The sequence below is a fragment of the Leptosomus discolor genome, chromosome Z (assembly GCF_034619465.1).
Source record: "Leptosomus discolor isolate bLepDis1 chromosome Z, bLepDis1.hap2, whole genome shotgun sequence".
Classification (NCBI taxonomy): domain Eukaryota; kingdom Metazoa; phylum Chordata; class Aves; order Leptosomiformes; family Leptosomidae; genus Leptosomus; species Leptosomus discolor.
The window spans coordinates 30,670,980-30,697,784 of record NC_141419.1 but is presented as its reverse complement, the minus strand read 5'-3'; the positions used below and the strand labels follow the sequence as shown (position 1 = coordinate 30,697,784).

The following is a 26,805-nucleotide window of genomic DNA, read 5'->3' as shown; positions in this document are numbered from 1 at the left end:
AGCCATTGAAGGAGAATTCCACCTCCTTGTTGTCTCGGAGGGCCCCAGCGAAGAAAAGCAGGGTCTCATGTATGCACCGCTCCACGATTTTTTGTTGGAAGTGGATGTCTGCAGCAATCTCCTCAAAGTCGAGCTGAACAAGTGGTGTCTCGTCTAGGAAACAAGCACAAAGCAACCAAGTCACTGCCACCGCAGTTCAGCTGACTCCCAGACTAGGTGCCGTCAGTGGCCAGCACTCAGGCAACGCTCTGCCAGAGGCCATTTTGGCTTCAGCCGCGTGTCCAGAAAGGACCTGATGGTCAGGAGGAGGCAAAGAGAAGCTTTGCCTCCTGCTGCCAGCAACCAGCTGGAGCATAGGGTGAGCTGGGGAGATGAGGCTGGCTCCCCAGGGAGGGTCAAGGTGCTGGGTGGACGACCATGTGCCCCCGCTCCCCCGCTCATCGCTCTCCAGGTCACAAGAGCCTTCGCTCGGCCATGTCACAGAGATGTCGGCACCAAGGCAAATGCAAGGCCTGTGCAGGGGATGCACCTGTTGTCTTACCAGGAATTTCGGTCTTGGTACACTTGAGCTTGTAAAAGTTCTTCAGAAACCTGCACGGCTGGAACACGGGTCTCTCAACAGGCAAAACCTGGTCCTCTCCCACCGTGGCGCAGGCTGGCACAAGGGCAAATGTCCCAATTCCGATGTCCACCGCCTGAAAATGCAAGCAGGAGGAGGGAGCGTTGTCAGGGCTGCGCAGAGGCGGGAAGGCTGCCAGATGACTGGCATGGCCCCGGGGATGGCGCTTTGTGACCCGCTCCGGATGCCCCAGGGGGCAGGATGGAGCACGGGCAGGAGGCGAGGCTCACCCTCTTCTGCAAGAGCTGTCTACAGATGTACCTAGACGCGGTAGCCCAGACTCTGCAGATTTCTGGAAAGCAAAGGAAAGGCATGCCGTGCTCTGAGTTGGCAATGGCCAGCCGCCCGGCACCCCCCTCCCCTCCCCACAGAGGCGACAGTGGAGTGCACTCAAGCGCCCCCTTGCCCTGAGCAAACACTCGCACCGCCGGGGCTGCCCAGCTGCGTTCTGGACCGCCCCCAGCCTCCACAAAGCCCATCCTGTGCCCAGGACAAGCCTGGGAAGGAAAGGCAGGCATCAGGAGTGTTTTGGGGAAGGGGATCCCGCCCTTTGACACGGGCAGCGGTTAAGAGGCCTGGGCTACCAAAGCCGCCCTCGAGCCCCAGGGCACCATCAGGCAGGGCTCTTCTTGCAGCCGCCAGTCCCCTCCAGAAGACCACCACCACAGCCCCAGCCTCAGGTTTTCCACAGCTTGTCTCCACTTCATCTTGGCTCCGACAGAGCTCCTGCAAGGGCCCTCCCTCCAGGGCCTTACCGCTGGTGGTGAGCTCCTTGAGGGTTGGGAGGTCGTTGGGCCCCAAGGGGTTAAAGAGCAGGTACTTCATCCTCTTCCTCTCCCTGCACTGCAGCCGCTGGGAAAGAAGTGCTTGTCCTAAAACCCCTCTGCTCCTCTCCTCCTCCTCCTTGCCACTTCCGCAAGCGTGCCGGCCTCCAGCGCTCTCCCGCGGCCTCCCCTCGCCTCCTGGCAGCAGGGCAGCTCCTGCGGAGCAGAGCGATGGTGAGAGCAGCCCCGTGGCGTTGCCCGGGCCTCGCTGGGAGTGTGGTCGGGGGCACGGTGGGGAGAGAGAGTTGTTGCTGTGGTGCGGGTGTCCCACTGTGACGTCACAGGCCACCTCGCGGCCCCACCCACCTTTGTCCCCAGGGGGGAAGAAAGTAGTTAGGGCTGTTTAGTTTGGTGGGAGGCTGGAGAAAGTGAAGTGCAAGGAAATGTCCTCACATAGATGTTGAAGGGAGGACACGGCCAAGACTTGGTGACTGGTATGAAACACTGGAAGTTGAAAGTGGTGCTGCGCTAGCCCCAGACGTGTGTGCGGAGGTGCGAGCGCCACGGGGGTGGACAGCCCGTTGTGACATCACACATCACAGGCAGTCACAAAGAATCTGCAGCTGGCACTTTGCTGCCGAATCCGTGAGTGACGCGTGAGCAAGGCCAGGATCCGGCTCACGTTGCTGTCGGTGCGCTGGCGCTGCGGAGTCGCTTGTGATTTATTTCACTCAGCAAAGACGGCACATACGAACCTGCACGTGCACAGGAATGGATGGCTTGAATCAAAGCGGGGAGCAGCGTGGTCACTCTGGCTGGGCACAGGCACCAGCAGCCTTTATTTGGCAGGTTCCCGTCTGCAGAGGCACTCCTCGGCCCTGCCACCCGCTGCTGACGGCTCTCCCGTTGAGAAGGGCGTCTGCTGTGATACCTAAGGCCCCTGCCGCTGGGCTCTCCGGGGCTGCTTGCAGCTTCCTCGTGCGGCTGGCGGTCGCTGGGCCTTCCCAGGGCGCTCCAACAGCCTCATCTTCTCCCCCTTGCTAAAGGACACAGAAGAAAGGGCCTCGGCGCCGTGGCCAAGGAGAAGGGCCCACGGCACCCCAAAGCCTGGCTCGGGCCAGTACTTCTCGCAGGTGCTGCTGAGCCCAGGCCGCTGCTCTGGGCCGTGTCTCGTGGGCCGTTGCGCCCCAGCCTGTCTGCAGTGAAGAGTGCAGATCAGCCGGGCGTGAAGCCGGGCCGGGCTGAGCCTCCGACACATCAGGCATCAGAGCTGAGGGCCGGGCACCCGGGAGTCACGGCGTGGGGAGGGCAAGCACCACCTGCCTGCTTTGCGAAGGCAGAACCCAGCTGGCTGAGCCAGCCTTCCGTCTTCAGCCCAGACACCTCCAGTGGTGGGAGCCGCCCAAGGCTTTGCCCGGCCTCTGCAGGAGCCAGCACACACTTACATTTCCAGTGCGGTCTCCAGGTGGTGCAGCTCTGCCCGCCCCTCTGTGTCTCTCTGCCTTGCAGTGCTTTGGCATGTCTCCTTCTCCTTTAGCCTCTCCCTCAGCTGCTCGGCATAGGCCTTTCTCAGGAGGTGGGGAGGGCGATCGGGGTCCTCAAACAGGTAGCAGCAACGGCTCTGCAAAGGCAGAAGAGCCTCTCCTAAAGCAGTGCCACCAGTGGCTGGGGCTGCTCGCAAGGCTTCAGCCGAGGCGAGAGGCTTGCGCAGGCTTGGCTTAGTCTTCAAGGCAGCGGTGCTGACCCCCCCAGAGAGAGGTCTGGGCACGAAACTGACCACTCATGCCACCGCCAACTGCACGCTTTGGCCTGGGGCCCTAGGAACAGCTCCTCCTGCAGGGCAATCTGCAAGGCAGCAGGCAGACGGAAGACCCCTGCCTGGCCAGTTGGCCACAGCGCTGCCGGGAGACCTTCCCTGCAGCCCTCCCAGGGGATGGGGAAGGAGAAACACCCTTTTCCAGGGGGCTGTGAAGTGCATGCTGTACCTGGCCTAGCTCCACCTTCTGCCCAGTTCTGCTGGCCTGGTACTGGCGCCACACTTCTGCTTCCACCTCTTGGCGCTTGAATGCCATGTGCAGCCGGAGCTGGTTTTCTTCCCTCTCAGTGTGGAGGGAGCTCGTTCTCTGGAGGCCACACACACACCACACGCAGCGTTAGTCTCCTTGGGCTTGGGCAGGGCAGGGGGGCTGGGACGATGGGCAGGTCCTGCTGCCCCTTGTGCCCCGGCCCAGAGCCCAAAATGTGACACGGGGCTGGCAAATCCCTAGGGCGTACCGTTCCTGAGGGCTGCGGAACACTCGCAGGGAGCCGCAAGTGCGGCCGAGCTGGAGGTTTGCTGAGCTCTGTCGGCTTCTCCTGGGACTTCTGCTGGATTACTGGCTTCTTCTTTAAAATGACTAGGTTGAAACTAGTAAGACTAGTCAGGAGAAAGAGAATGAACATGATGGAAGGAGAACAAAAATGAGCCGGCAGTGTGCCCAAGTGGCTAAGAAGTCCAACAGCACCCTGGCCTGTATCAGAAAGAGGGTGGCCAGCAGCAGTAGGGAAGTGATTGTGCCTCTGGACTTAGCGCTGGTGAGGCCACACCCCGAATCCTGTGTGCAGTTTTGGGCCCCTCACTGCAAGAAGGACGTTGAGGGGCTGGAGCGTGTCCAGAGAAGGGCAACGAAGCTGGTGAGGGGCCTGGAGAACAGGTCTTATGAGGAGAGGCTGAGGGAACCGAGGCTGTTTAGCCTGGAGAAGAGGAGGCTGAGGGGAGACCTTATCGCTCTCTCCACTCCTGAAAGGAGGCTGTAGTGAGGTGGGAGCCGTCTTTTCTCCCAAGTAACAAGTGATAGGACAAGAGGAAATGGCCTCAAGTTGTGCCAGGGGAAGTTTAGGTTGGACACCCGGAAAAATTCCTTCCCCGAAAGGGTTGTCAAGCATTGGGACAGGCTGCACAGGGAAGTGGGGGAGTCACCATCCCTGGAAGTCTCTAAAAGACATGCAGGTGTGTCTCTCGGGGACAGGGTGTGGCGGTGGACTCGGCAGCCTTAGGTCAACGGTTGGCCTGGGCGCCTTTAAAGGTCTTGTCCACCTGAATGATGGTGTTCTGAGCGCTGTGCGAGCACCGGGCCCTGCGCCTCAGCCCGCGAGCGCCATCTTGTGGGCAGCCGGCCGTTAGCCGCCAGGAGCTGTTCCCGCTTCGCTTCACCGCGAGAGGTGTCCGGCGCGCCGGAGCCAATCAGGACGGCCGACGCGAGCTGCACGCGTGCCCCGCACCGGTCGGAGCAGCGGGCGGTTGCGGGGCCCCTCAGATCGATCGGGCCCGTCAGGCCCCTCAGGCCCCGCAAAGCACTCAGATCCGTCAGGCCCCGTCAGTACTTCTTCAGGGCAGTGGTAGGGAGACTTGTCGCTGCCAGCAGGAACAGAAAAGATCCAGCACCAAGACCTTTCTAGGACTCGCCAGCCTGAGGGCAGCGCAGGGAGACTGGGCAGTCACACCAAGTGGCCACGATGCAGGCTTTCTGATTCATTAGACTGCTTGCCTGCCAGATGTTTTGTGGGCCAGGCAGTAATTCACCGACTTTGTTACTGCCCGCAGCTCTGAGTTGGACTGAGGCTACCAAAACTGTGTTAACTGCGTGGGTTTGACAAGGGGTGGAAGAAAAGAGTAAAGCCAGTCAGAGGCGGCAATAAAGTTGTAGTACTTTCCCCCTTCTCTAATGCCTCGGCGATCAAGCAAACGTTGTTTCCTAAGACAATAGCTTGTTTCAGAGAAGTAGAGTCAAAAATGAAATTTGCTCTGGGGATGTGCTGCTAATGATGAGGTTAGCTGCCAGTCAAGGCTCGGCTTTTCCAGCAAAGGCCTCTAGTAAGAGGAGGTATGAAGAGGTGCGGAGAATTTCTCCAGTAGAATCAGGGGAAGAAACTGTTCCAGGCATTTGTTTCAAATACAGCCTTTTCAGAAACCAAGGGGTTGCCAGGTGCCCAGAACTCTTAAGAAGCCCTCCACCTTACCTAGGTATATTTTGGTGAAATCAGAGTAAGGAGTTATGCAAATGTAGTGTCAGTTGGCGCTGAGAATGGGCATCCAGTTTATAAGCACAGAACTGCTTTGAGCATTGCTAGGCAGGATTTGGATTTTGTGGAAGGAATATCAACGTGGAAGCTGGACAAAATAAACCAACGGGCCCAAAACCAGCAATGCACTTAAACCGGTACATCACCTGAAGTGAAATGGGAGTAGCTGCAATACCTAAACCCGTCCTTCAAGATAATCCATCTCTACCTGGCAATGTGGTACGGCCTCTGGGTCCCAATTAAAGTGAAAACCATGCAGGTGGCTAGCGCTTTCACGCTTTCTTTCGTCTGTCACCTCAGCCCTGACCCGGTCTAGTTCTAAAGCAGATTATAAAGCAGGGATGACTGAGTCCTGGTTCATCATATTCTTTTCAACTTCTACATAGGTCTCCTCAGTAGCAGGTGAAAAAAGATGACTTGGCTTGCTCTTTAAAGTGCATTTTAACTCCTAAAACTGCAAAGCCACAAACTCAGTTTTCCATTGCTCTTGCATGTCTCTCATTTTGCCTCTCGCAAAGGCAGTCACAAAGAATCTGCAGCTGGCACTTTGCTGCCGAATCCGTGAGGGACGCGTGAGCAAGGCCAGGATCCGGCTCACGTTGCTGTCGGTGCGCTGGCGCTGCGGAGTCGCTTGTGATATATTTCACTCAGCAAAGACGGCACATACGAACCTGCACGTGCACAGGAATGGATGGCTTGAATCAAAGCGGGGAGCAGCGTGGTCACTCTGGCTGGGCACAGGCACCAGCAGCCTTTATTTGGCGGGTTCCCGTCTGCAGAGGCACTCCTCGGCCCTGCCACCCGCTGCTGACGGCTCTCCCGTTGAGAAGGGCGTCTGCTGTGATGCCTAAGGCCCCTGCCGCTGGGCTCTCCGGGGCTGCTTGCAGCTTCCTCGTGCGGCTGGCGGTCGCTGGGCCTTCCCAGGGCGCTCCAACAGCCTCATCTTCTCCCCCTTGCTAAAGGACACAGAAGAAAGGGCCTCAGCTCCGTGGCCAAGGAGAAGGGCCCACGGCACCCCAAAGCCTGGCTCGGGCCAGTACTTCTCGCAGGTGCTGCTGAGCCCAGGCCGCTGCTCTGGGCCGTGTCTCGTGGGCCGTTGCGCCCCAGCCTGTCTGCAGTGAAGAGTGCAGATCAGCCGGGCGTGAAGCCGGGCCGGGCTGAGCCTCCGACACATCAGGCATCAGAGCTGAGGGCCGGGCACCCGGGAGTCACGGCGTGGGGAGGGCAAGCACCGCCTGCCTGCTTTGCGAAGGCAGAACCCAGCCGGCTGAGCCAGCCTTCCGTCTTCAGCCCAGACACCTCCAGTGGTGGGAGCCGCCCAAGGCTTTGCCCGGCCTCTGCAGGAGCCAGCACACACTTACACTTCCAGTGCGGTCTCCAGGTGGTGCAGCTCTGCCCGCCCCTCTGTGTCTCTCTGCCTTGCAGTGCTTTGGCATGTCTCCTTCTCCTTTAGCCTCTCCCTCAGCTGCTCGGCATAGGCCTTTCTCAGGAGGTGGGGAGGGCGATCGGGGTCCTCAAACAGGTAGCGGCAACGGCTCTGCAAAGGCAGAAGAGCCTCTCCTAAAGCAGTGCCACCAGTGGCTGGGGCTGCTCGCAAGGCTTCAGCCGAGGCGAGCGGCTTGCGCAGGCTTGGCTTAGTCTTCAAGGCAGCGGTGCTGACCCCCCCAAAGAGAGGTCTGGGCACGAAACAGACCGCTCATGCCACCGCCAACTGCACGCTTTGGCCTGGGGCCCTAGGAACAGCTCCTCCTGCAGGGCAGTGTGCAGGGCAGCAGGCAGACGGAAGACCCCTGCCTGGCCAGTTGGCCACAGCGCTGCCGGGAGACCTTCCCTGCAGCCCTCCCAGGGGATGGGGAAGGAGAAACACCCTTTTCCAGGGGGCTGTGAAGTGCATGCCGTACCTGGCCTAGCTCCACCTTCTGCCCAGTTCTGCTGGCCTGGTACTGGCGCCACACTTCTGCTTCCACCTCTTGGCGCTTGAATGCCATGTGCAGCCGGAGCTGGTTTTCTTCCCTCTCAGTGTGGAGGGAGCTCGTTCTCTGGAGGCCACACACACACCACACGCAGCGTTAGTCTCCTTGGGCTTGGGCAGGGCAGGGGGGCTGGGACGATGGGCAGGTCCTGCTGCCCCTTGTGCCCCGGCCCAGAGCCCAAAATGTGACACGGGGCTGGCAAATCCCTAGGGCGTACCGTTCCTGAGGGCTGCGGAACAGACGCAGGGAGCCGCAAGTGCGGCCGAGCTGGAGGTTTGCTGAGCTCTGTCGGCTTCTCCTGGGACTTCTGCTGGATTACTGGCAGGAATCTAAAGAGGCAACACAGGCTGAGCTTGTGGGAGCCCAGTCTGAGCCTGTTGCTCCAGGACGGGCATGCAGCCTTCCCCCCGGCTCCGGCACCACCAGCCGGTTCGGCAGGAGGAGCACATGTCCGGCAGCACAAGGTCTCCGGGGCCTTTCGGCATCAGCACAGAAACCCCGGCCAATGGACACCGCTCGCGCATACTACAACAAGGGCACCGGGTGCCCCTGCGCCCCCCCACCACACTGCTCCGCCAGCAGGCTCACCTGGCTCGGCCAGCTTCCTTGGCTTTAGCCCGCTCGCCTTCCTTTGCCAGCTGTCTGAATGCAGAAACCCTCCTCTGAGCCAGGGACACCGGATCCAGCACACTCACTGCGAGCAGGAGACAAGAGGAGGGCACAACAGTGTCTTTGGGAGCCTGTGGGCCAGAGAGGAGCGCCCACAGCCCCCTGCCAGCACTCCTCAGCTGGGACATTACCTCTGTGGGCACCCCTGCCCCCAGGCGCCAACTCTGTCCTGGGCTTCACAGAAATGCCAGGGCCCGATGCTGAGTTGGGGGTCTCAAGTGCAAACCTGGAAACAAGAAGGCACCAGCTAGGCAAAAGGGCACCGCGCTTCCCTGGCAGGTGATGCTCATAAGCTTCTGGCAGGCATCTTTGGGAGCCACTGCCAAGTTCTTGGAGGACACAGCTCTCTGTGGGACCGGAGGGGCCCCACGGCCTCCCTCAGCTTCTGACGGTGCTTGCCTGGCCTTCCTGCCAGAAAGCTGATGACGGCAGCACACGCCCTCCTTGCTGCCCCTGCAAACCCTCCTGCCTCTCTCACTCTCTCAGGGCCCATCAGGAGCAGACTGGCTGCTTCACCTGCACTCTCCAAGCTGGGCAGGAACGAGCAGCAGGCAGACAGGGAAGCTCTCCGGGGAAGGAGATGCACTTGCCTAAGCCCAGCAGGAGAGGGGCCTTGGCAAGAGGGTACCTCCACAGCAGGGGCTGAGCAGCTGCTGCTGCCTCGACCAGCCAGGGGCTGCAGAAGCCACCCTGCTCACCTTGGCAGCGTGATGACCCCGTCTTGACTGATCCGGCTAAAATTGTCTTTGCCCGCGAAGGCCACAATACTCATCATCTTGCGGTCCTGCAAGGGGACAGGGACACATCAGCAGATGCCCAGGGCACGTAGAAAGGCGGTAAACCCTCTTGCTGCTCAAAGACGCAAAGGCTGCCTCTCAGAAAGCCGCACGCCGCCTTCTCCCTTGACGTCATTAGCCCCTGCCTCAAAGGGGCTGAGGTGCTACCGAGCCTTGGCCTAGCTCATGGAGCAGGTGTCTAGGCCAGGGGCCGCGGCAGGTGACGACGGCAGGCAAGAGAAAGGGGCTGGGGAGAGCTTTGACAGCATTGCCATGGAGCCAAGAGGAGCAGCCCCGGAGAAATGACAAGCTCACCCCGAGAAGAGCTGCCAGCATGTTCCCTGTCGTATCCAGCTCCAGGAGGCAGTCATCAAAGAAGGTCATGCTGACCACTTTTCTTCGCACAGCAAGGATGCCAATGCCCTTGAAGGAAAATTCCACCTCCTTGTTGTCTCGGAGGGCCCCAGCGAAGAAAAGCAGGGTCTCATGTATGCACCGCTCCACGATTTTTTGTTGGAAGTGGATGTCTGCAGCAATCTCCTCAAAGTCGAGCTGAACAAGTGGTGTCACGTCTAGGAAACAAGCGCAAAGCAACCAAGTCACTGCCACCGCAGTTCAGCCGACTCCCAGACTAGGTGCCGTCAGTGGCCAGCACTCAGGCAGCGCTCTGCCAGAGGCCATTTTGGCTTCAGCCGCGTGTCCAGAAAGGACCTGATGGTCAGGAGGAGGCAAAGAGAAGCTTTGCCTCCTGCTGCCAGCAACCAGCTGGAGCATAGGGTGAGCTGGGGAGATGAGGCTGGCTCCCCAGGGAGGGTCAAGGTGCTGGGTGGACGACCATGTGCCCCCGCTCCCCCGCTCATCGCTCTCCAGGTCGCAAGAGCCTTTGCTCGGCCATGTCACAGAGATGTCGGCACCAAGGCAAATGCAAGGGCTGTGCAGGGGATGCACCTGTCGTCTTACCAGGAATTTCGGTCTTGGTACACTTGAGCTTGTAAAAGTTCTTCAGAAACCTGCACGGCTGGAACACGGGTCTCTCAACAGGCAAAACCTGGTCCTCTCCCACCGTGGCGCAGGCTGGCACAAGGGCAAATGTCCCAATTCCGATGTCCACCGCCTGAAAATGCAAGCAGGAGGAGGGAGCGTTGTCAGGGCTGCGCAGAGGCGGGAAGGCTGCCAGATGACTGGCATGGCCCCGGGGATGGCGCTTTGTGACCCGCTCCGGATGCCCCAGGGGGCAGGATGGAGCACGGGCAGGAGGTTCGTTTGCTCACCCTCTTCTGCAAGAGCTGTCTCCAGATGTACAGAGACGTGGTAGCCCAGACTCTGCAGATTTCTGGAAAGCAAAGGAAAGGCATGCCGTGCTCTGAGTCGGCAATGGCCAGCCGCCCGGCACCCCCCTCCCCTCCCCACAGAGGCGACAGTGGAGTGCACTCAAGCGCCCCCTTGCCCTGAGCAAACACTCGCACCGCCGGGGCTGCCCAGCTGCGTTCTGGACCGCCCCCAGCCTCCACAAAGCCCATCCTGTGCCCAGGACAAGCCTGGGAAGGAAAGGCAGGCATCAGGAGTGTTTTGGGGAAGGGGATCCCGCCCTTTGACACGGGCAGCGGTTAAGAGGCCTGGGCTACCAAAGCCGCCCTCGAGCCCCAGGGCACCATCAGGCAGGGCTCTTCTTGCAGCCGCCAGTCCCCTCCAGAAGACCACCACCACAGCCCCAGCCTCAGGTTTTCCACAGCTCATCTCCACTTCATCTTGGCTCCGACAGAGCTCCTGCAAGGGCCCTCCCTCCAGGGCCTTACCACTGGTGGTGAGCTCCTTGAGGGTTGGGAGGTCGTTGGGCCCCAGGGGGTTAAAGAGCAGGTACGTCATCCTCTTCCTCTCCCTGCACTGCAGCCGCTGGGAAAGAAGTGCTTGTCCTAAAACCCCTCTGCTCCTCTCCTCCTCCTCCTTGCCACTTCCGCAAGCGTGCCGGCCTCCAGCGCTCTCCCGCGGCCTCCCCTCGCCTCCTGGCAGCAGGGCAGCTCCTGCGGAGCAGAGCGCTGGCGAGAGCAGCCCCCCGGTGTTGCCCGGGCGTTGCCGGGAGTGTGGCCGGGGGCACGGTGGGGAGAGAGAGTTGTTGCTGTGGTGCGGGTGTCCCACTGTGACGTCACAGGCCACCTCGCGGCCCCACCCACCTTTGTCCCCAGGGGGGAAGAAAGTAATTAGGGCTGTTTAGTTTGGTGGGAGGCTGGAGAAAGTGAAGTGCAAGGAAATGTCCTCACATAGATGTTGAAGGGAGGACACGGCCAAGACTTGGTGACTGGTATGAAACACTGGAAGTTGAAAGTGGTGCTGCGCTAGCCCCAGACGTGTGTGCGGAGGTGTGAGCGCCACGGGGGTGGACAGCCCGTTGTGACATCACACATCACAGGCAGTCACAAAGAATCTGCAATTGGCACTTTGCTGCCGAATCCGTGAGTGACGCGTGAGCAAGGCCAGGATCCGGCTCACGTTGCTGTCGGTGCGCTGGAGCTGCCGAGTCGTTTGTGATTTATTTCACTCAGCAAAGACGGCACATACAAACCTGCACGTGCACAGGAATGGATGGCTTGAATCAAAGCGGGGAGCAGCGTGGTCACTCTGGCTGGGCACAGGCACCAGCAGCCTTTATTTGGCGGGTTCCCGTCTGCAGAGGCACTCCTCGGCCCTGCCACCCGCTGCTGACGGCTCTCCCGTTGAGAAGGGCATCTGCTGTGATGCCTAAGGCCCCTGCCGCTGGGCTCTCCGGGGCTGCTTGCAGCTTCCTCGTGCGGCTGGCGGTCGCTGGGCCTTCCCAGGGCGCTCCAACAGCCTCATCTTCTCCCCCTTGCTAAAGGACACAGAAGAAAGGGCCTCAGCTCCGTGGCCAAGGAGAAGGGCCCACGGCACCCCAAAGCCTGGCTCGGGCCAGTACTTCTCGCAGGTGCTGCTGAGCCCAGGCCGCTGCTCTGGGCCGTGTCTCGTGGGCCGTTGCGCCCCAGCCTGTCTGCAGTGAAGAGTGCAGATCAGCCGGGCGTGAAGCCGGGCCGGGCTGAGCCTCCGACACATCAGGCATCAGAGCTGAGGGCCGGGCACCCGGGAGTCACGGCGTGGGGAGGGCAAGCACCGCCTGCCTGCTTTGGGAAGGCAGAACCCAGCCGGCTGAGCCAGCCTTCCGTCTTCAGCCCAGACACCTCCAGTGGTGGGAGCCGCCCAAGGCTTTGCCCGGCCTCTGCAGGAGCCAGCACACACTTACACTTCCAGTGCGGTCTCCAGGTGGTGCAGCTCTGCCCGCCCCTCTGTGTCTCTCTGCCTTGCAGTGCTTTGGCATGTCTCCTTCTCCTTTAGCCTCTCCCTCAGCTGCTCGGCATAGGCCTTTCTCAGGAGGTGGGGAGGGCGATCGGGGTCCTCAAACAGGTAGCGGCAACGGCTCTGCAAAGGCAGAAGAGCCTCTCCTAAAGCAGTGCCACCAGTGGCTGGGGCTGCTCGCAAGGCTTCAGCCGAGGCGAGCGGCTTGCGCAGGCTTGGCTTAGTCTTCAAGGCAGCGGTGCTGACCCCCCCAAAGAGAGGTCTGGGCACGAAACAGACCGCTCATGCCACCGCCAACTGCACGCTTTGGCCTGGGGCCCTAGGAACAGCTCCTCCTGCAGGGCAATGTGCAGGGCAGCAGGCAGACGGAAGACCCCTGCCTGGCCAGTTGGCCACAGCGCTGCCGGGAGACCTTCCCTGCAGCCCTCCCAGGGGATGGGGAAGGAGAAACACCCTTTTCCAGGGGGCTGTGAAGTGCATGCCGTACCTGGCCTAGCTCCACCTTCTGCCCAGTTCTGCTGGCCTGGTACTGGCGCCACACTTCTGCTTCCACCTCTTGGCGCTTGAATGCCATGTGCAGCCGGAGCTGGTTTTCTTCCCTCTCAGTGTGGAGGGAGCTCGTTCTCTGGAGGCCACACACACACCACACGCAGCGTTAGTCTCCTTGGGCTTGGGCAGGGCAGGGGGGCTGGGACGATGGGCAGGTCCTGCTGCCCCTTGTGCCCCGGCCCAGAGCCCAAAATGTGACACGGGGCTGGCAAATCCCTAGGGCGTACCGTTCCTGAGGGCTGCAGAACAGACGCAGGGAGCCGCAAGTGCGGCCGAGCTGGAGGTTTGCTGAGCTCTGTCGGCTTCTCCTGGGACTTCTGCTGGATTACTGGCAGGAATCTAAAGAGGCAACACAGGCTGAGCTTGTGGGAGCCCAGTCTGAGCCTGTTGCTCCAGGACGGGCATGCAGCCTTCCCCCCGGCTCCGGCACCACCAGCCGGTTCGGCAGGAGGAGCACATGTCCGGCAGCACAAGGTCTCCGGGGCCTTTCGGCATCAGCACAGAAACCCCGGCCAATGGACGCCGCTCGCGCATACTACAACAAGGGCACCGGGTGCCCCTGCGCCCCCCCACCACACTGCTCCGCCAGCAGGCTCACCTGGCTCGGCCAGCTTCCTTGGCTTTAGCCCGCTCGCCTTCCTTTGCCAGCTGTCTGAATGCAGAAACCCTCCTCTGAGCCAGGGACACCGGATCCAGCACACTCACTGCAAGCAGGAGACAAGAGGAGGGCACAACAGTGTCTTTGGGAGCCTGTGGGCCAGAGAGGAGCGCCCACAGCCCCCTGCCAGCACTCCTCAGCTGGGACATTACCTCTGTGGGCACCCCTGCCCCCAGGCGCCAACTCTGTCCTGGGCTTCACAGAAATGCCAGGGCCCGATGCTGAGTTGGGGGTCTCAAGTGCAAACCTGGAAACAAGAAGGCACCAGCTAGGCAAAAGGGCACCGCGCTTCCCTGGCAGGTGATGCTCATAAGCTTCTGGCAGGCATCTTTGGGAGCCACTGCCAAGTTCTTGGAGGACACAGCTCTCTGTGGGACCGGAGGGGCCCCACGGCCTCCCTCAGCTTCTGACGGTGCTTGCCTGGCCTTCCTGCCAGAAAGCTGATGACGGCAGCACACGCCCTCCTTGCTGCCCCTGCAAACCCTCCTGCCTCTCTCACTCTCTCAGGGCCCATCAGGAGCAGACTGGCTGCTTCACCTGCACTCTCCAAGCTGGGCAGGAACGAGCAGCGGGCAGACAGGGAAGCTCTCCGGGGAAGGAGATGCGCTTGCCTAAGCCCAGCAGGAGAGGGGCCTTGGCAAGAGGGTACCTCCACAGCAGGGGCTGAGCAGCTGCTGCTGCCTCGACCAGCCAGGGGCTGCAGAAGCCACCCTGCTCACCTTGGCAGCATGATGACCCCGTCTTGACTGATCCGGCTAAAATTGTCTTTGCCCGCGAAGGCCACAATACTCATCATCTTGCGGTCCTGCAAGGGGACAGGGACACATCAGCAGATGCCCAGGGCACGTAGAAAGGCGGTAAACCCTCTTGCTGCTCAAAGACGCAAAGGCTGCCTCTCAGAAAGCCGCACGCCGCCTTCTCCCTTGACGTCATTAGCCCCTGCCTCAAAGGGGCTGAGGTGCTACCGAGCCTTGGCCTAGCTCATGGAGCAGGTGTCTAGGCCAGGGGCCGCGGCAGGTGACGACGGCAGGCAAGAGAAAGGGGCTGGGGAGAGCTTTGACAGCATTGCCATGGAGCCAAGAGGAGCAGCCCCGGAGAAATGACAAGCTCACCCCGAGAAGAGCTGCCAGCATGTTCCCTGTCGTATCCAGCTCCAGGAGGCAGTCATCAAAGAAGGTCATGCTGACCACTTTTCTTCGCACAGCAAGGATGCCAATGCCCTTGAAGGAAAATTCCACCTCCTTGTTGTCTCGGAGGGCCCCAGCGAAGAAAAGCAGGGTCTCATGTATGCACCGCTCCACGATTTTTTGTTGGAAGTGGATGTCTGCAGCAATCTCCTCAAAGTCGAGCTGAACAAGTGGTGTCACGTCTAGGAAACAAGCGCAAAGCAACCAAGTCACTGCCACCGCAGTTCAGCCGACTCCCAGACTAGGTGCCGTCAGTGGCCAGCACTCAGGCAGCGCTCTGCCAGAGGCCATTTTGGCTTCAGCCGCGTGTCCAGAAAGGACCTGATGGTCAGGAGGAGGCAAAGAGAAGCTTTGCCTCCTGCTGCCAGCAACCAGCTGGAGCATAGGGTGAGCTGGGGAGATGAGGCTGGCTCCCCAGGGAGGGTCAAGGTGCTGGGTGGACGACCATGTGCCCCCGCTCCCCCGCTCATCGCTCTCCAGGTCGCAAGAGCCTTTGCTCGGCCATGTCACAGAGATGTCGGCACCAAGGCAAATGCAAGGGCTGTGCAGGGGATGCACCTGTCGTCTTACCAGGAATTTCGGTCTTGGTACACTTGAGCTTGTAAAAGTTCTTCAGAAACCTGCACGGCTGGAACACGGGTCTCTCAACAGGCAAAACCTGGTCCTCTCCCACCGTGGCGCAGGCTGGCACAAGGGCAAATGTCCCAATTCCGATGTCCACCGCCTGAAAATGCAAGCAGGAGGAGGGAGCGTTGTCAGGGCTGCGCAGAGGCGGGAAGGCTGCCAGATGACTGGCATGGCCCCGGGGATGGCGCTTTGTGACCCGCTCCGGATGCCCCAGGGGGCAGGATGGAGCACGGGCAGGAGGTTCGTTTGCTCACCCTCTTCTGCAAGAGCTGTCTCCAGATGTACAGAGACGTGGTAGCCCAGACTCTGCAGATTTCTGGAAAGCAAAGGAAAGGCATGCCGTGCTCTGAGTCGGCAATGGCCAGCCGCCCGGCACCCCCCTCCCCTCCCCACAGAGGCGACAGTGGAGTGCACTCAAGCGCCCCCTTGCCCTGAGCAAACACTCGCACCGCCGGGGCTGCCCAGCTGCGTTCTGGACCGCCCCCAGCCTCCACAAAGCCCATCCTGTGCCCAGGACAAGCCTGGGAAGGAAAGGCAGGCATCAGGAGTGTTTTGGGGAAGGGGATCCCGCCCTTTGACACGGGCAGCGGTTAAGAGGCCTGGGCTACCAAAGCCGCCCTCGAGCCCCAGGGCACCATCAGGCAGGGCTCTTCTTGCAGCCGCCAGTCCCCTCCAGAAGACCACCACCACAGCCCCAGCCTCAGGTTTTCCACAGCTCGTCTCCACTTCATCTTGGCTCTGACAGAGCTCCTGCAAGGGCCCTCCCTCCAGGGCCTTACCGCTGGTGGTGAGCTCCTTGAGGGTTGGGAGGTCGTTGGGCCCCAGGGGGTTAAAGAGCAGGTACGTCATCCTCTTCCTCTCCCTGCACTGCAGCCGCTGGGAAAGAAGTGCTTGTCCTAAAACCCCTCTGCTCCTCTCCTCCTCCTCCTTGCCACTTCCGCAAGCGTGCCGGCCTCCAGCGCTCTCCCGCGGCCTCCCCTCGCCTCCTGGCAGCAGGGCAGCTCCTGCGGAGCAGAGCGCTGGCGAGAGCAGCCCCCCGGTGTTGCCCGGGCGTTGCCGGGAGTGTGGCCGGGGGCACGGTGGGGAGAGAGAGTTGTTGCTGTGGTGCGGGTGTCCCACTGTGACGTCACAGGCCACCTCGCGGCCCCACCCACCTTTGTCCCCAGGGGGGAAGAAAGTAATTAGGGCTGTTTAGTTTGGTGGGAGGCTGGAGAAAGTGAAGTGCAAGGAAATGTCCTCACATAGATGTTGAAGGGAAGACACGGCCAAGACTTGGTGACTGGTAAACACTGGAAGTTGAAAGTGGTGCTGCGCTAGCCCCAGACGTGTGTGCGGAGGTGTGAGCGCCACGGGGGTGGACAGCCCGTTGTGACATCACACATCACAGGCAGTCACAAAGAATCTGCAATTGGCACTTTGCTGCCGAATCCGTGAGTGACGCGTGAGCAAGGCCAGGATCCGGCTCACGTTGCTGTCGGTGCGCTGGAGCTGCCGAGTCGTTTGTGATTTATTTCACTCAGCAAAGACGGCACATACAAACCTGCACGTGCACAGGAATGGATGGCTTGAATCAAAGCGGGGAGCAGCGTGGTCACTCTGGCTGGGCACAGGCACCAGCAGCCTTTATTTGGCGGGTTCCCGTCTGCAGAGGCACTCCTCGGCCCTGCCACCCGCTGCTGACGGCTCTCCCGTTGAGAAGGGCGTCTGCTGTGATGCCTAAGGCCCCTGCCGCTGGGCTCTCCGGGGCTGCTTGCAGCTTCCTCGTGCGGCTGGCGGTCGCTGGGCCTTCCCAGGGCGCTCCAACAGCCTCATCTTCTCCCCCTTGCTAAAGGACACAGAAGAAAGGGCCTCAGCTCCGTGGCCAAGGAGAAGGGCCCACGGCACCCCAAAGCCTGGCTCGGGCCAGTACTTCTCGCAGGTGCTGCTGAGCCCAGGCCGCTGCTCTGGGCCGTGTCTCGTGGGCCGTTGCGCCCCAGCCTGTCTGCAGTGAAGAGTGCAGATCAGCCGGGCGTGAAGCCGGGCCGGGCTGAGCCTCCGACACATCAGGCATCAGAGCTGAGGGCCGGGCACCCGGGAGTCACGGCGTGGGGAGGGCAAGCACCGCCTGCCTGCTTTGGGAAGGCAGAACCCAGCCGGCTGAGCCAGCCTTCCGTCTTCAGCCCAGACACCTCCAGTGGTGGGAGCCGCCCAAGGCTTTGCCCGGCCTCTGCAGGAGCCAGCACACACTTACACTTCCAGTGCGGTCTCCAGGTGGTGCAGCTCTGCCCGCCCCTCTGTGTCTCTCTGCCTTGCAGTGCTTTGGCATGTCTCCTTCTCCTTTAGCCTCTCCCTCAGCTGCTCGGCATAGGCCTTTCTCAGGAGGTGGGGAGGGCGATCGGGGTCCTCAAACAGGTAGCGGCAACGGCTCTGCAAAGGCAGAAGAGCCTCTCCTAAAGCAGTGCCACCAGTGGCTGGGGCTGCTCGCAAGGCTTCAGCCGAGGCGAGCGGCTTGCGCAGGCTTGGCTTAGTCTTCAAGGCAGCGGTGCTGACCCCCCCAAAGAGAGGTCTGGGCACGAAACAGACCGCTCATGCCACCGCCAACTGCACGCTTTGGCCTGGGGCCCTAGGAACAGCTCCTCCTGCAGGGCAATGTGCAGGGCAGCAGGCAGACGGAAGACCCCTGCCTGGCCAGTTGGCCACAGCGCTGCCGGGAGACCTTCCCTGCAGCCCTCCCAGGGGATGGGGAAGGAGAAACACCCTTTTCCAGGGGGCTGTGAAGTGCATGCCGTACCTGGCCTAGCTCCACCTTCTGCCCAGTTCTGCTGGCCTGGTACTGGCGCCACACTTCTGCTTCCACCTCTTGGCGCTTGAATGCCATGTGCAGCCGGAGCTGGTTTTCTTCCCTCTCAGTGTGGAGGGAGCTCGTTCTCTGGAGGCCACACACACACCACACGCAGCGTTAGTCTCCTTGGGCTTGGGCAGGGCAGGGGGGCTGGGACGATGGGCAGGTCCTGCTGCCCCTTGTGCCCCGGCCCAGAGCCCAAAATGTGACACGGGGCTGGCAAATCCCTAGGGCGTACCGTTCCTGAGGGCTGCAGAACAGACGCAGGGAGCCGCAAGTGCGGCCGAGCTGGAGGTTTGCTGAGCTCTGTCGGCTTCTCCTGGGACTTCTGCTGGATTACTGGCAGGAATCTAAAGAGGCAACACAGGCTGAGCTTGTGGGAGCCCAGTCTGAGCCTGTTGCTCCAGGACGGGCATGCAGCCTTCCCCCCGGCTCCGGCACCACCAGCCGGTTCGGCAGGAGGAGCACATGTCCGGCAGCACAAGGTCTCCGGGGCCTTTCGGCATCAGCACAGAAACCCCGGCCAATGGACGCCGCTCGCGCATACTACAACAAGGGCACCGGGTGCCCCTGCGCCCCCCCACCACACTGCTCCGCCAGCAGGCTCACCTGGCTCGGCCAGCTTCCTTGGCTTTAGCCCGCTCGCCTTCCTTTGCCAGCTGTCTGAATGCAGAAACCCTCCTCTGAGCCAGGGACACCGGATCCAGCACACTCACTGCAAGCAGGAGACAAGAGGAGGGCACAACAGTGTCTTTGGGAGCCTGTGGGCCAGAGAGGAGCGCCCACAGCCCCCTGCCAGCACTCCTCAGCTGGGACATTACCTCTGTGGGCACCCCTGCCCCCAGGCGCCAACTCTGTCCTGGGCTTCACAGAAATGCCAGGGCCCGATGCTGAGTTGGGGGTCTCAAGTGCAAACCTGGAAACAAGAAGGCACCAGCTAGGCAAAAGGGCACCGCGCTTCCCTGGCAGGTGATGCTCATAAGCTTCTGGCAGGCATCTTTGGGAGCCACTGCCAAGTTCTTGGAGGACACAGCTCTCTGTGGGACCGGAGGGGCCCCACGGCCTCCCTCAGCTTCTGACGGTGCTTGCCTGGCCTTCCTGCCAGAAAGCTGATGATGGCAGCACACGCCCTCCTTGCTGCCCCTGCAAACCCTCCTGCCTCTCTCACTCTCTCAGGGCCCATCAGGAGCAGACTGGCTGCTTCACCTGCACTCTCCAAGCTGGGCAGGAACGAGCAGCGGGCAGACAGGGAAGCTCTCCGGGGAAGGAGATGCGCTTGCCTAAGCCCAGCAGGAGAGGGGCCTTGGCAAGAGGGTACCTCCACAGCAGGGGCTGAGCAGCTGCTGCTGCCTCGACCAGCCAGGGGCTGCAGAAGCCACCCTGCTCACCTTGGCAGCGTGATGACCCCGTCTTGACTGATCCGGCTAAAATTGTCTTTGCCCGCGAAGGCCACAATACTCATCATCTTGCGGTCCTGCAAGGGGACAGGGACACATCAGCAGATGCCCAGGGCACGTAGAAAGGCGGTAAACCCTCTTGCTGCTCAAAGACGCAAAGGCTGCCTCTCAGAAAGCCGCACGCCGCCTTCTCCCTTGACGTCATTAGCCCCTGCCTCAAAGGGGCTGAGGTGCTACCGAGCCTTGGCCTAGCTCATGGAGCAGGTGTCTAGGCCAGGGGCCGCGGCAGGTGACGACGGCAGGCAAGAGAAAGGGGCTGGGGAGAGCTTTGACAGCATTGCCATGGAGCCAAGAGGAGCAGCCCCGGAGAAATGACAAGCTCACCCCGAGAAGAGCTGCCAGCATGTTCCCTGTCGTATCCAGCTCCAGGAGGCAGTCATCAAAGAAGGTCATGCTGACCACTTTTCTTCGCACAGCAAGGATGCCAATGCCCTTGAAGGAAAATTCCACCTCCTTGTTGTCTCGGAGGGCCCCAGCGAAGAAAAGCAGGGTCTCATGTATGCACCGCTCCACGATTTTTTGTTGGAAGTGGATGTCTGCAGCAATCTCCTCAAAGTCGAGCTGAACAAGTGGTGTCACGTCTAGGAAACAAGCGCAAAGCAACCAAGTCACTGCCACCGCAGTTCAGCCGACTCCCAGACTAGGTGCCGTCAGTGGCCAGCACTCAGGCAGCGCTCTGCCAGAGGCCATTTTGGCTTCAGCCGCGTGTCCAGAAAGGACCTGATGGTCAGGAGGAGGCAAAGAGAAGCTTTGCCTCCTGCTGCCAGCAACCAGCTGGAGCATAGGGTGAGCTGGGGAGATGAGGCTGGCTCCCCAGGGAGGGTCAAGGTGCTGGGTGGACGACCATGTGCCCCCGCTCCCCCGCTCATCGCTCTCCAGGTCGCAAGAGCCTTTGCTCGGCCATGTCACAGAGATGTCGGCACCAAGGCAAATGCAAGGGCTGTGCAGGGGATGCACCTGTCGTCTTACCAGGAATTTCGGTCTTGGTACACTTGAGCTTGTAAAAGTTCTTCAGAAACCTGCACGGCTGGAACACGGGTCTCTCAACAGGCAAAACCTGGTCCTCTCCCACCGTGGCGCAGGCTGGCACAAGGGCAAATGTCCCAATTCCGATGTCCACCGCCTGAAAATGCAAGCAGGAGGAGGGAGCGTTGTCAGGGCTGCGCAGAGGCGGGAAGGCTGCCAGATGACTGGCATGGCCCCGGGGATGGCGCTTTGTGACCCGCTCCGGATGCCCCAGGGGGCAGGATGGAGCACGGGCAGGAGGTTCGTTTGCTCACCCTCTTCTGCAAGAGCTGTCTCCAGATGTACAGAGACGTGGTAGCCCAGACTCTGCAGATTTCTGGAAAGCAAAGGAAAGGCATGCCGTGCTCTGAGTCGGCAATGGCCAGCCGCCCGGCACCCCCCTCCCCTCCCCACAGAGGCGACAGTGGAGTGCACTCAAGCGCCCCCTTGCCCTGAGCAAACACTCGCACCGCCGGGGCTGCCCAGCTGCGTTCTGGACCGCCCCCAGCCTCCACAAAGCCCATCCTGTGCCCAGGACAAGCCTGGGAAGGAAAGGCAGGCATCAGGAGTGTTTTGGGGAAGGGGATCCCGCCCTTTGACACGGGCAGCGGTTAAGAGGCCTGGGCTACCAAAGCCGCCCTCGAGCCCCAGGGCACCATCAGGCAGGGCTCTTCTTGCAGCCGCCAGTCCCCTCCAGAAGACCACCACCACAGCCCCAGCCTCAGGTTTTCCACAGCTCGTCTCCACTTCATCTTGGCTCTGACAGAGCTCCTGCAAGGGCCCTCCCTCCAGGGCCTTACCGCTGGTGGTGAGCTCCTTGAGGGTTGGGAGGTCGTTGGGCCCCAGGGGGTTAAAGAGCAGGTACGTCATCCTCTTCCTCTCCCTGCACTGCAGCCGCTGGGAAAGAAGTGCTTGTCCTAAAACCCCTCTGCTCCTCTCCTCCTCCTCCTTGCCACTTCCGCAAGCGTGCCGGCCTCCAGCGCTCTCCCGCGGCCTCCCCTCGCCTCCTGGCAGCAGGGCAGCTCCTGCGGAGCAGAGCGCTGGCGAGAGCAGCCCCCCGGTGTTGCCCGGGCGTTGCCGGGAGTGTGGCCGGGGGCACGGTGGGGAGAGAGAGTTGTTGCTGTGGTGCGGGTGTCCCACTGTGACGTCACAGGCCACCTCGCGGCCCCACCCACCTTTGTCCCCAGGGGGGAAGAAAGTAATTAGGGCTGTTTAGTTTGGTGGGAGGCTGGAGAAAGTGAAGTGCAAGGAAATGTCCTCACATAGATGTTGAAGGGAAGACACGGCCAAGACTTGGTGACTGGTAAACACTGGAAGTTGAAAGTGGTGCTGCGCTAGCCCCAGACGTGTGTGCGGAGGTGTGAGCGCCACGGGGGTGGACAGCCCGTTGTGACATCACACATCACAGGCAGTCACAAAGAATCTGCAATTGGCACTTTGCTGCCGAATCCGTGAGTGACGCGTGAGCAAGGCCAGGATCCGGCTCACGTTGCTGTCGGTGCGCTGGAGCTGCCGAGTCGTTTGTGATTTATTTCACTCAGCAAAGACGGCACATACAAACCTGCACGTGCACAGGAATGGATGGCTTGAATCAAAGCGGGGAGCAGCGTGGTCACTCTGGCTGGGCACAGGCACCAGCAGCCTTTATTTGGCGGGTTCCCGTCTGCAGAGGCACTCCTCGGCCCTGCCACCCGCTGCTGACGGCTCTCCCGTTGAGAAGGGCGTCTGCTGTGATGCCTAAGGCCCCTGCCGCTGGGCTCTCCGGGGCTGCTTGCAGCTTCCTCGTGCGGCTGGCGGTCGCTGGGCCTTCCCAGGGCGCTCCAACAGCCTCATCTTCTCCCCCTTGCTAAAGGACACAGAAGAAAGGGCCTCAGCTCCGTGGCCAAGGAGAAGGGCCCACGGCACCCCAAAGCCTGGCTCGGGCCAGTACTTCTCGCAGGTGCTGCTGAGCCCAGGCCGCTGCTCTGGGCCGTGTCTCGTGGGCCGTTGCGCCCCAGCCTGTCTGCAGTGAAGAGTGCAGATCAGCCGGGCGTGAAGCCGGGCCGGGCTGAGCCTCCGACACATCAGGCATCAGAGCTGAGGGCCGGGCACCCGGGAGTCACGGCGTGGGGAGGGCAAGCACCGCCTGCCTGCTTTGGGAAGGCAGAACCCAGCCGGCTGAGCCAGCCTTCCGTCTTCAGCCCAGACACCTCCAGTGGTGGGAGCCGCCCAAGGCTTTGCCCGGCCTCTGCAGGAGCCAGCACACACTTACACTTCCAGTGCGGTCTCCAGGTGGTGCAGCTCTGCCCGCCCCTCTGTGTCTCTCTGCCTTGCAGTGCTTTGGCATGTCTCCTTCTCCTTTAGCCTCTCCCTCAGCTGCTCGGCATAGGCCTTTCTCAGGAGGTGGGGAGGGCGATCGGGGTCCTCAAACAGGTAGCGGCAACGGCTCTGCAAAGGCAGAAGAGCCTCTCCTAAAGCAGTGCCACCAGTGGCTGGGGCTGCTCGCAAGGCTTCAGCCGAGGCGAGCGGCTTGCGCAGGCTTGGCTTAGTCTTCAAGGCAGCGGTGCTGACCCCCCCAGAGAGAGGTCTGGGCACGAAACAGACCGCTCATGCCACCGCCAACTGCACGCTTTGGCCTGGGGCCCTAGGAACAGCTCCTCCTGCAGGGCAATGTGCAGGGCAGCAGGCAGACGGAAGACCCCTGCCTGGCCAGTTGGCCACAGCGCTGCCGGGAGACCTTCCCTGCAGCCCTCCCAGGGGATGGGGAAGGAGAAACACCCTTTTCCAGGGGGCTGTGAAGTGCATGCCGTACCTGGCCTAGCTCCACCTTCTGCCCAGTTCTGCTGGCCTGGTACTGGCGCCACACTTCTGCTTCCACCTCTTGGCGCTTGAATGCCATGTGCAGCCGGAGCTGGTTTTCTTCCCTCTCAGTGTGGAGGGAGCTCGTTCTCTGGAGGCCACACACACACCACACGCAGCGTTAGTCTCCTTGGGCTTGGGCAGGGCAGGGGGGCTGGGACGATGGGCAGGTCCTGCTGCCCCTTGTGCCCCGGCCCAGAGCCCAAAATGTGACACGGGGCTGGCAAATCCCTAGGGCGTACCGTTCCTGAGGGCTGCAGAACAGACGCAGGGAGCCGCAAGTGCGGCCGAGCTGGAGGTTTGCTGAGCTCTGTCGGCTTCTCCTGGGACTTCTGCTGGATTACTGGCAGGAATCTAAAGAGGCAACACAGGCTGAGCTTGTGGGAGCCCAGTCTGAGCCTGTTGCTCCAGGACGGGCATGCAGCCTTCCCCCCGGCTCCGGCACCACCAGCCGGTTTGGCAGGAGGAGCACATGTCCGGCAGCACAAGGTCTCCGGGGCCTTTCGGCATCAGCACAGAAACCCCGGCCAATGGACGCCGCTCGCGCATACTACAACAAGGGCACCGGGTGCCCCTGCGCCCCCCCACCACACTGCTCCGCCAGCAGGCTCACCTGGCTCGGCCAGCTTCCTTGGCTTTAGCCCGCTCGCCTTCCTTTGCCAGCTGTCTGAATGCAGAAACCCTCCTCTGAGCCAGGGACACCGGATCCAGCACACTCACTGCAAGCAGGAGACAAGAGGAGGGCACAACAGTGTCTTTGGGAGCCTGTGGGCCAGAGAGGAGCGCCCACAGCCCCCTGCCAGCACTCCTCAGCTGGGACATTACCTCTGTGGGCACCCCTGCCCCCAGGCGCCAACTCTGTCCTGGGCTTCACAGAAATGCCAGGGCCCGATGCTGAGTTGGGGGTCTCAAGTGCAAACCTGGAAACAAGAAGGCACCAGCTAGGCAAAAGGGCACCGCGCTTCCCTGGCAGGTGATGCTCATAAGCTTCTGGCAGGCATCTTTGGGAGCCACTGCCAAGTTCTTGGAGGACACAGCTCTCTGTGGGACCGGAGGGGCCCCACGGCCTCCCTCAGCTTCTGACGGTGCTTGCCTGGCCTTCCTGCCAGAAAGCTGATGACGGCAGCACACGCCCTCCTTGCTGCCCCTGCAAACCCTCCTGCCTCTCTCACTCTCTCAGGGCCCATCAGGAGCAGACTGGCTGCTTCACCTGCACTCTCCAAGCTGGGCAGGAACGAGCAGCGGGCAGACAGGGAAGCTCTCCGGGGAAGGAGATGCGCTTGCCTAAGCCCAGCAGGAGAGGGGCCTTGGCAAGAGGGTACCTCCACAGCAGGGGCTGAGCAGCTGCTGCTGCCTCGACCAGCCAGGGGCTGCAGAAGCCACCCTGCTCACCTTGGCAGCGTGATGACCCCGTCTTGACTGATCCGGCTAAAATTGTCTTTGCCCGCGAAGGCCACAATACTCATCATCTTGCGGTCCTGCAAGGGGACAGGGACACATCAGCAGATGCCCAGGGCACGTAGAAAGGCGGTAAACCCTCTTGCTGCTCAAAGACGCAAAGGCTGCCTCTCAGAAAGCCGCACGCCGCCTTCTCCCTTGACGTCATTAGCCCCTGCCTCAAAGGGGCTGAGGTGCTACCGAGCCTTGGCCTAGCTCATGGAGCAGGTGTCTAGGCCAGGGGCCGCGGCAGGTGACGACGGCAGGCAAGAGAAAGGGGCTGGGGAGAGCTTTGACAGCATTGCCATGGAGCCAAGAGGAGCAGCCCCGGAGAAATGACAAGCTCACCCCGAGAAGAGCTGCCAGCATGTTCCCTGTCGTATCCAGCTCCAGGAGGCAGTCATCAAAGAAGGTCATGCTGACCACTTTTCTTCGCACAGCAAGGATGCCAATGCCCTTGAAGGAAAATTCCACCTCCTTGTTGTCTCGGAGGGCCCCAGCGAAGAAAAGCAGGGTCTCATGTATGCACCGCTCCACGATTTTTTGTTGGAAGTGGATGTCTGCAGCAATCTCCTCAAAGTCGAGCTGAACAAGTGGTGTCACGTCTAGGAAACAAGCGCAAAGCAACCAAGTCACTGCCACCGCAGTTCAGCCGACTCCCAGACTAGGTGCCGTCAGTGGCCAGCACTCAGGCAGCGCTCTGCCAGAGGCCATTTTGGCTTCAGCCGCGTGTCCAGAAAGGACCTGATGGTCAGGAGGAGGCAAAGAGAAGCTTTGCCTCCTGCTGCCAGCAACCAGCTGGAGCATAGGGTGAGCTGGGGAGATGAGGCTGGCTCCCCAGGGAGGGTCAAGGTGCTGGGTGGACGACCATGTGCCCCCGCTCCCCCGCTCATCGCTCTCCAGGTCGCAAGAGCCTTTGCTCGGCCATGTCACAGAGATGTCGGCACCAAGGCAAATGCAAGGGCTGTGCAGGGGATGCACCTGTCGTCTTACCAGGAATTTCGGTCTTGGTACACTTGAGCTTGTAAAAGTTCTTCAGAAACCTGCACGGCTGGAACACGGGTCTCTCAACAGGCAAAACCTGGTCCTCTCCCACCGTGGCGCAGGCTGGCACAAGGGCAAATGTCCCAATTCCGATGTCCACCGCCTGAAAATGCAAGCAGGAGGAGGGAGCGTTGTCAGGGCTGCGCAGAGGCGGGAAGGCTGCCAGATGACTGGCATGGCCCCGGGGATGGCGCTTTGTGACCCGCTCCGGATGCCCCAGGGGGCAGGATGGAGCACGGGCAGGAGGTTCGTTTGCTCACCCTCTTCTGCAAGAGCTGTCTCCAGATGTACAGAGACGTGGTAGCCCAGACTCTGCAGATTTCTGGAAAGCAAAGGAAAGGCATGCCGTGCTCTGAGTCGGCAATGGCCAGCCGCCCGGCACCCCCCTCCCCTCCCCACAGAGGCGACAGTGGAGTGCACTCAAGCGCCCCCTTGCCCTGAGCAAACACTCGCACCGCCGGGGCTGCCCAGCTGCGTTCTGGACCGCCCCCAGCCTCCACAAAGCCCATCCTGTGCCCAGGACAAGCCTGGGAAGGAAAGGCAGGCATCAGGAGTGTTTTGGGGAAGGGGATCCCGCCCTTTGACACGGGCAGCGGTTAAGAGGCCTGGGCTACCAAAGCCGCCCTCGAGCCCCAGGGCACCATCAGGCAGGGCTCTTCTTGCAGCCGCCAGTCCCCTCCAGAAGACCACCACCACAGCCCCAGCCTCAGGTTTTCCACAGCTCGTCTCCACTTCATCTTGGCTCTGACAGAGCTCCTGCAAGGGCCCTCCCTCCAGGGCCTTACCGCTGGTGGTGAGCTCCTTGAGGGTTGGGAGGTCGTTGGGCCCCAGGGGGTTAAAGAGCAGGTACGTCATCCTCTTCCTCTCCCTGCACTGCAGCCGCTGGGAAAGAAGTGCTTGTCCTAAAACCCCTCTGCTCCTCTCCTCCTCCTCCTTGCCACTTCCGCAAGCGTGCCGGCCTCCAGCGCTCTCCCGCGGCCTCCCCTCGCCTCCTGGCAGCAGGGCAGCTCCTGCGG

The 26,805-nt window shown here is 61.4% G+C and overlaps 4 protein-coding genes across 4 annotated transcripts; all 4 read right to left on the bottom strand.

The window, feature by feature from the left end:
- Positions 1-4,420: 4,420 nt before the first annotated feature.
- LOC147413264 (uncharacterized) lies at positions 4,421-10,729 on the bottom strand. Its single transcript, XM_086480079.1, has 14 exons — positions 10,660-10,729; positions 10,135-10,196; positions 9,824-9,977; positions 9,179-9,435; positions 8,786-8,871; positions 8,219-8,313; positions 8,007-8,112; positions 7,636-7,747; positions 7,347-7,484; positions 6,807-6,982; positions 6,486-6,553; positions 6,044-6,116; positions 4,645-4,777; positions 4,421-4,570 (listed from the first exon to the last, which is right to left on the bottom strand). Exons 1-14 carry the CDS (start codon positions 10,727-10,729, stop codon positions 4,421-4,423), a joined length of 1,680 nt encoding a protein of 559 aa, XP_086336205.1.
- A 745-nt stretch (positions 10,730-11,474) lies between these two features.
- Positions 11,475-16,036, bottom strand: LOC147413263 (uncharacterized). Its single transcript, XM_086480078.1, has 12 exons — positions 15,967-16,036; positions 15,442-15,503; positions 15,131-15,284; positions 14,486-14,742; positions 14,093-14,178; positions 13,526-13,620; positions 13,314-13,419; positions 12,943-13,054; positions 12,654-12,791; positions 12,114-12,289; positions 11,768-11,864; positions 11,475-11,708 (listed from the first exon to the last, which is right to left on the bottom strand). Exons 1-12 carry the CDS (start codon positions 16,034-16,036, stop codon positions 11,475-11,477), a joined length of 1,587 nt encoding a protein of 528 aa, XP_086336204.1.
- A 742-nt stretch (positions 16,037-16,778) lies between these two features.
- On the bottom strand, positions 16,779-21,340 carry LOC147413262 (uncharacterized). The gene is made up of 12 exons (XM_086480077.1): positions 21,271-21,340; positions 20,746-20,807; positions 20,435-20,588; positions 19,790-20,046; positions 19,397-19,482; positions 18,830-18,924; positions 18,618-18,723; positions 18,247-18,358; positions 17,958-18,095; positions 17,418-17,593; positions 17,072-17,168; positions 16,779-17,012 (listed from the first exon to the last, which is right to left on the bottom strand). The coding sequence occupies exons 1-12, from the start codon at positions 21,338-21,340 to the stop codon at positions 16,779-16,781; spliced, it is 1,587 nt and encodes a 528-aa protein (XP_086336203.1).
- A 742-nt stretch (positions 21,341-22,082) lies between these two features.
- Positions 22,083-26,644, bottom strand: LOC147413261 (uncharacterized). The gene is made up of 12 exons (XM_086480076.1): positions 26,575-26,644; positions 26,050-26,111; positions 25,739-25,892; positions 25,094-25,350; positions 24,701-24,786; positions 24,134-24,228; positions 23,922-24,027; positions 23,551-23,662; positions 23,262-23,399; positions 22,722-22,897; positions 22,376-22,472; positions 22,083-22,316 (listed from the first exon to the last, which is right to left on the bottom strand). The coding sequence occupies exons 1-12, from the start codon at positions 26,642-26,644 to the stop codon at positions 22,083-22,085; spliced, it is 1,587 nt and encodes a 528-aa protein (XP_086336202.1).
- Between the last annotated feature and the right edge of the window lie 161 nt (positions 26,645-26,805).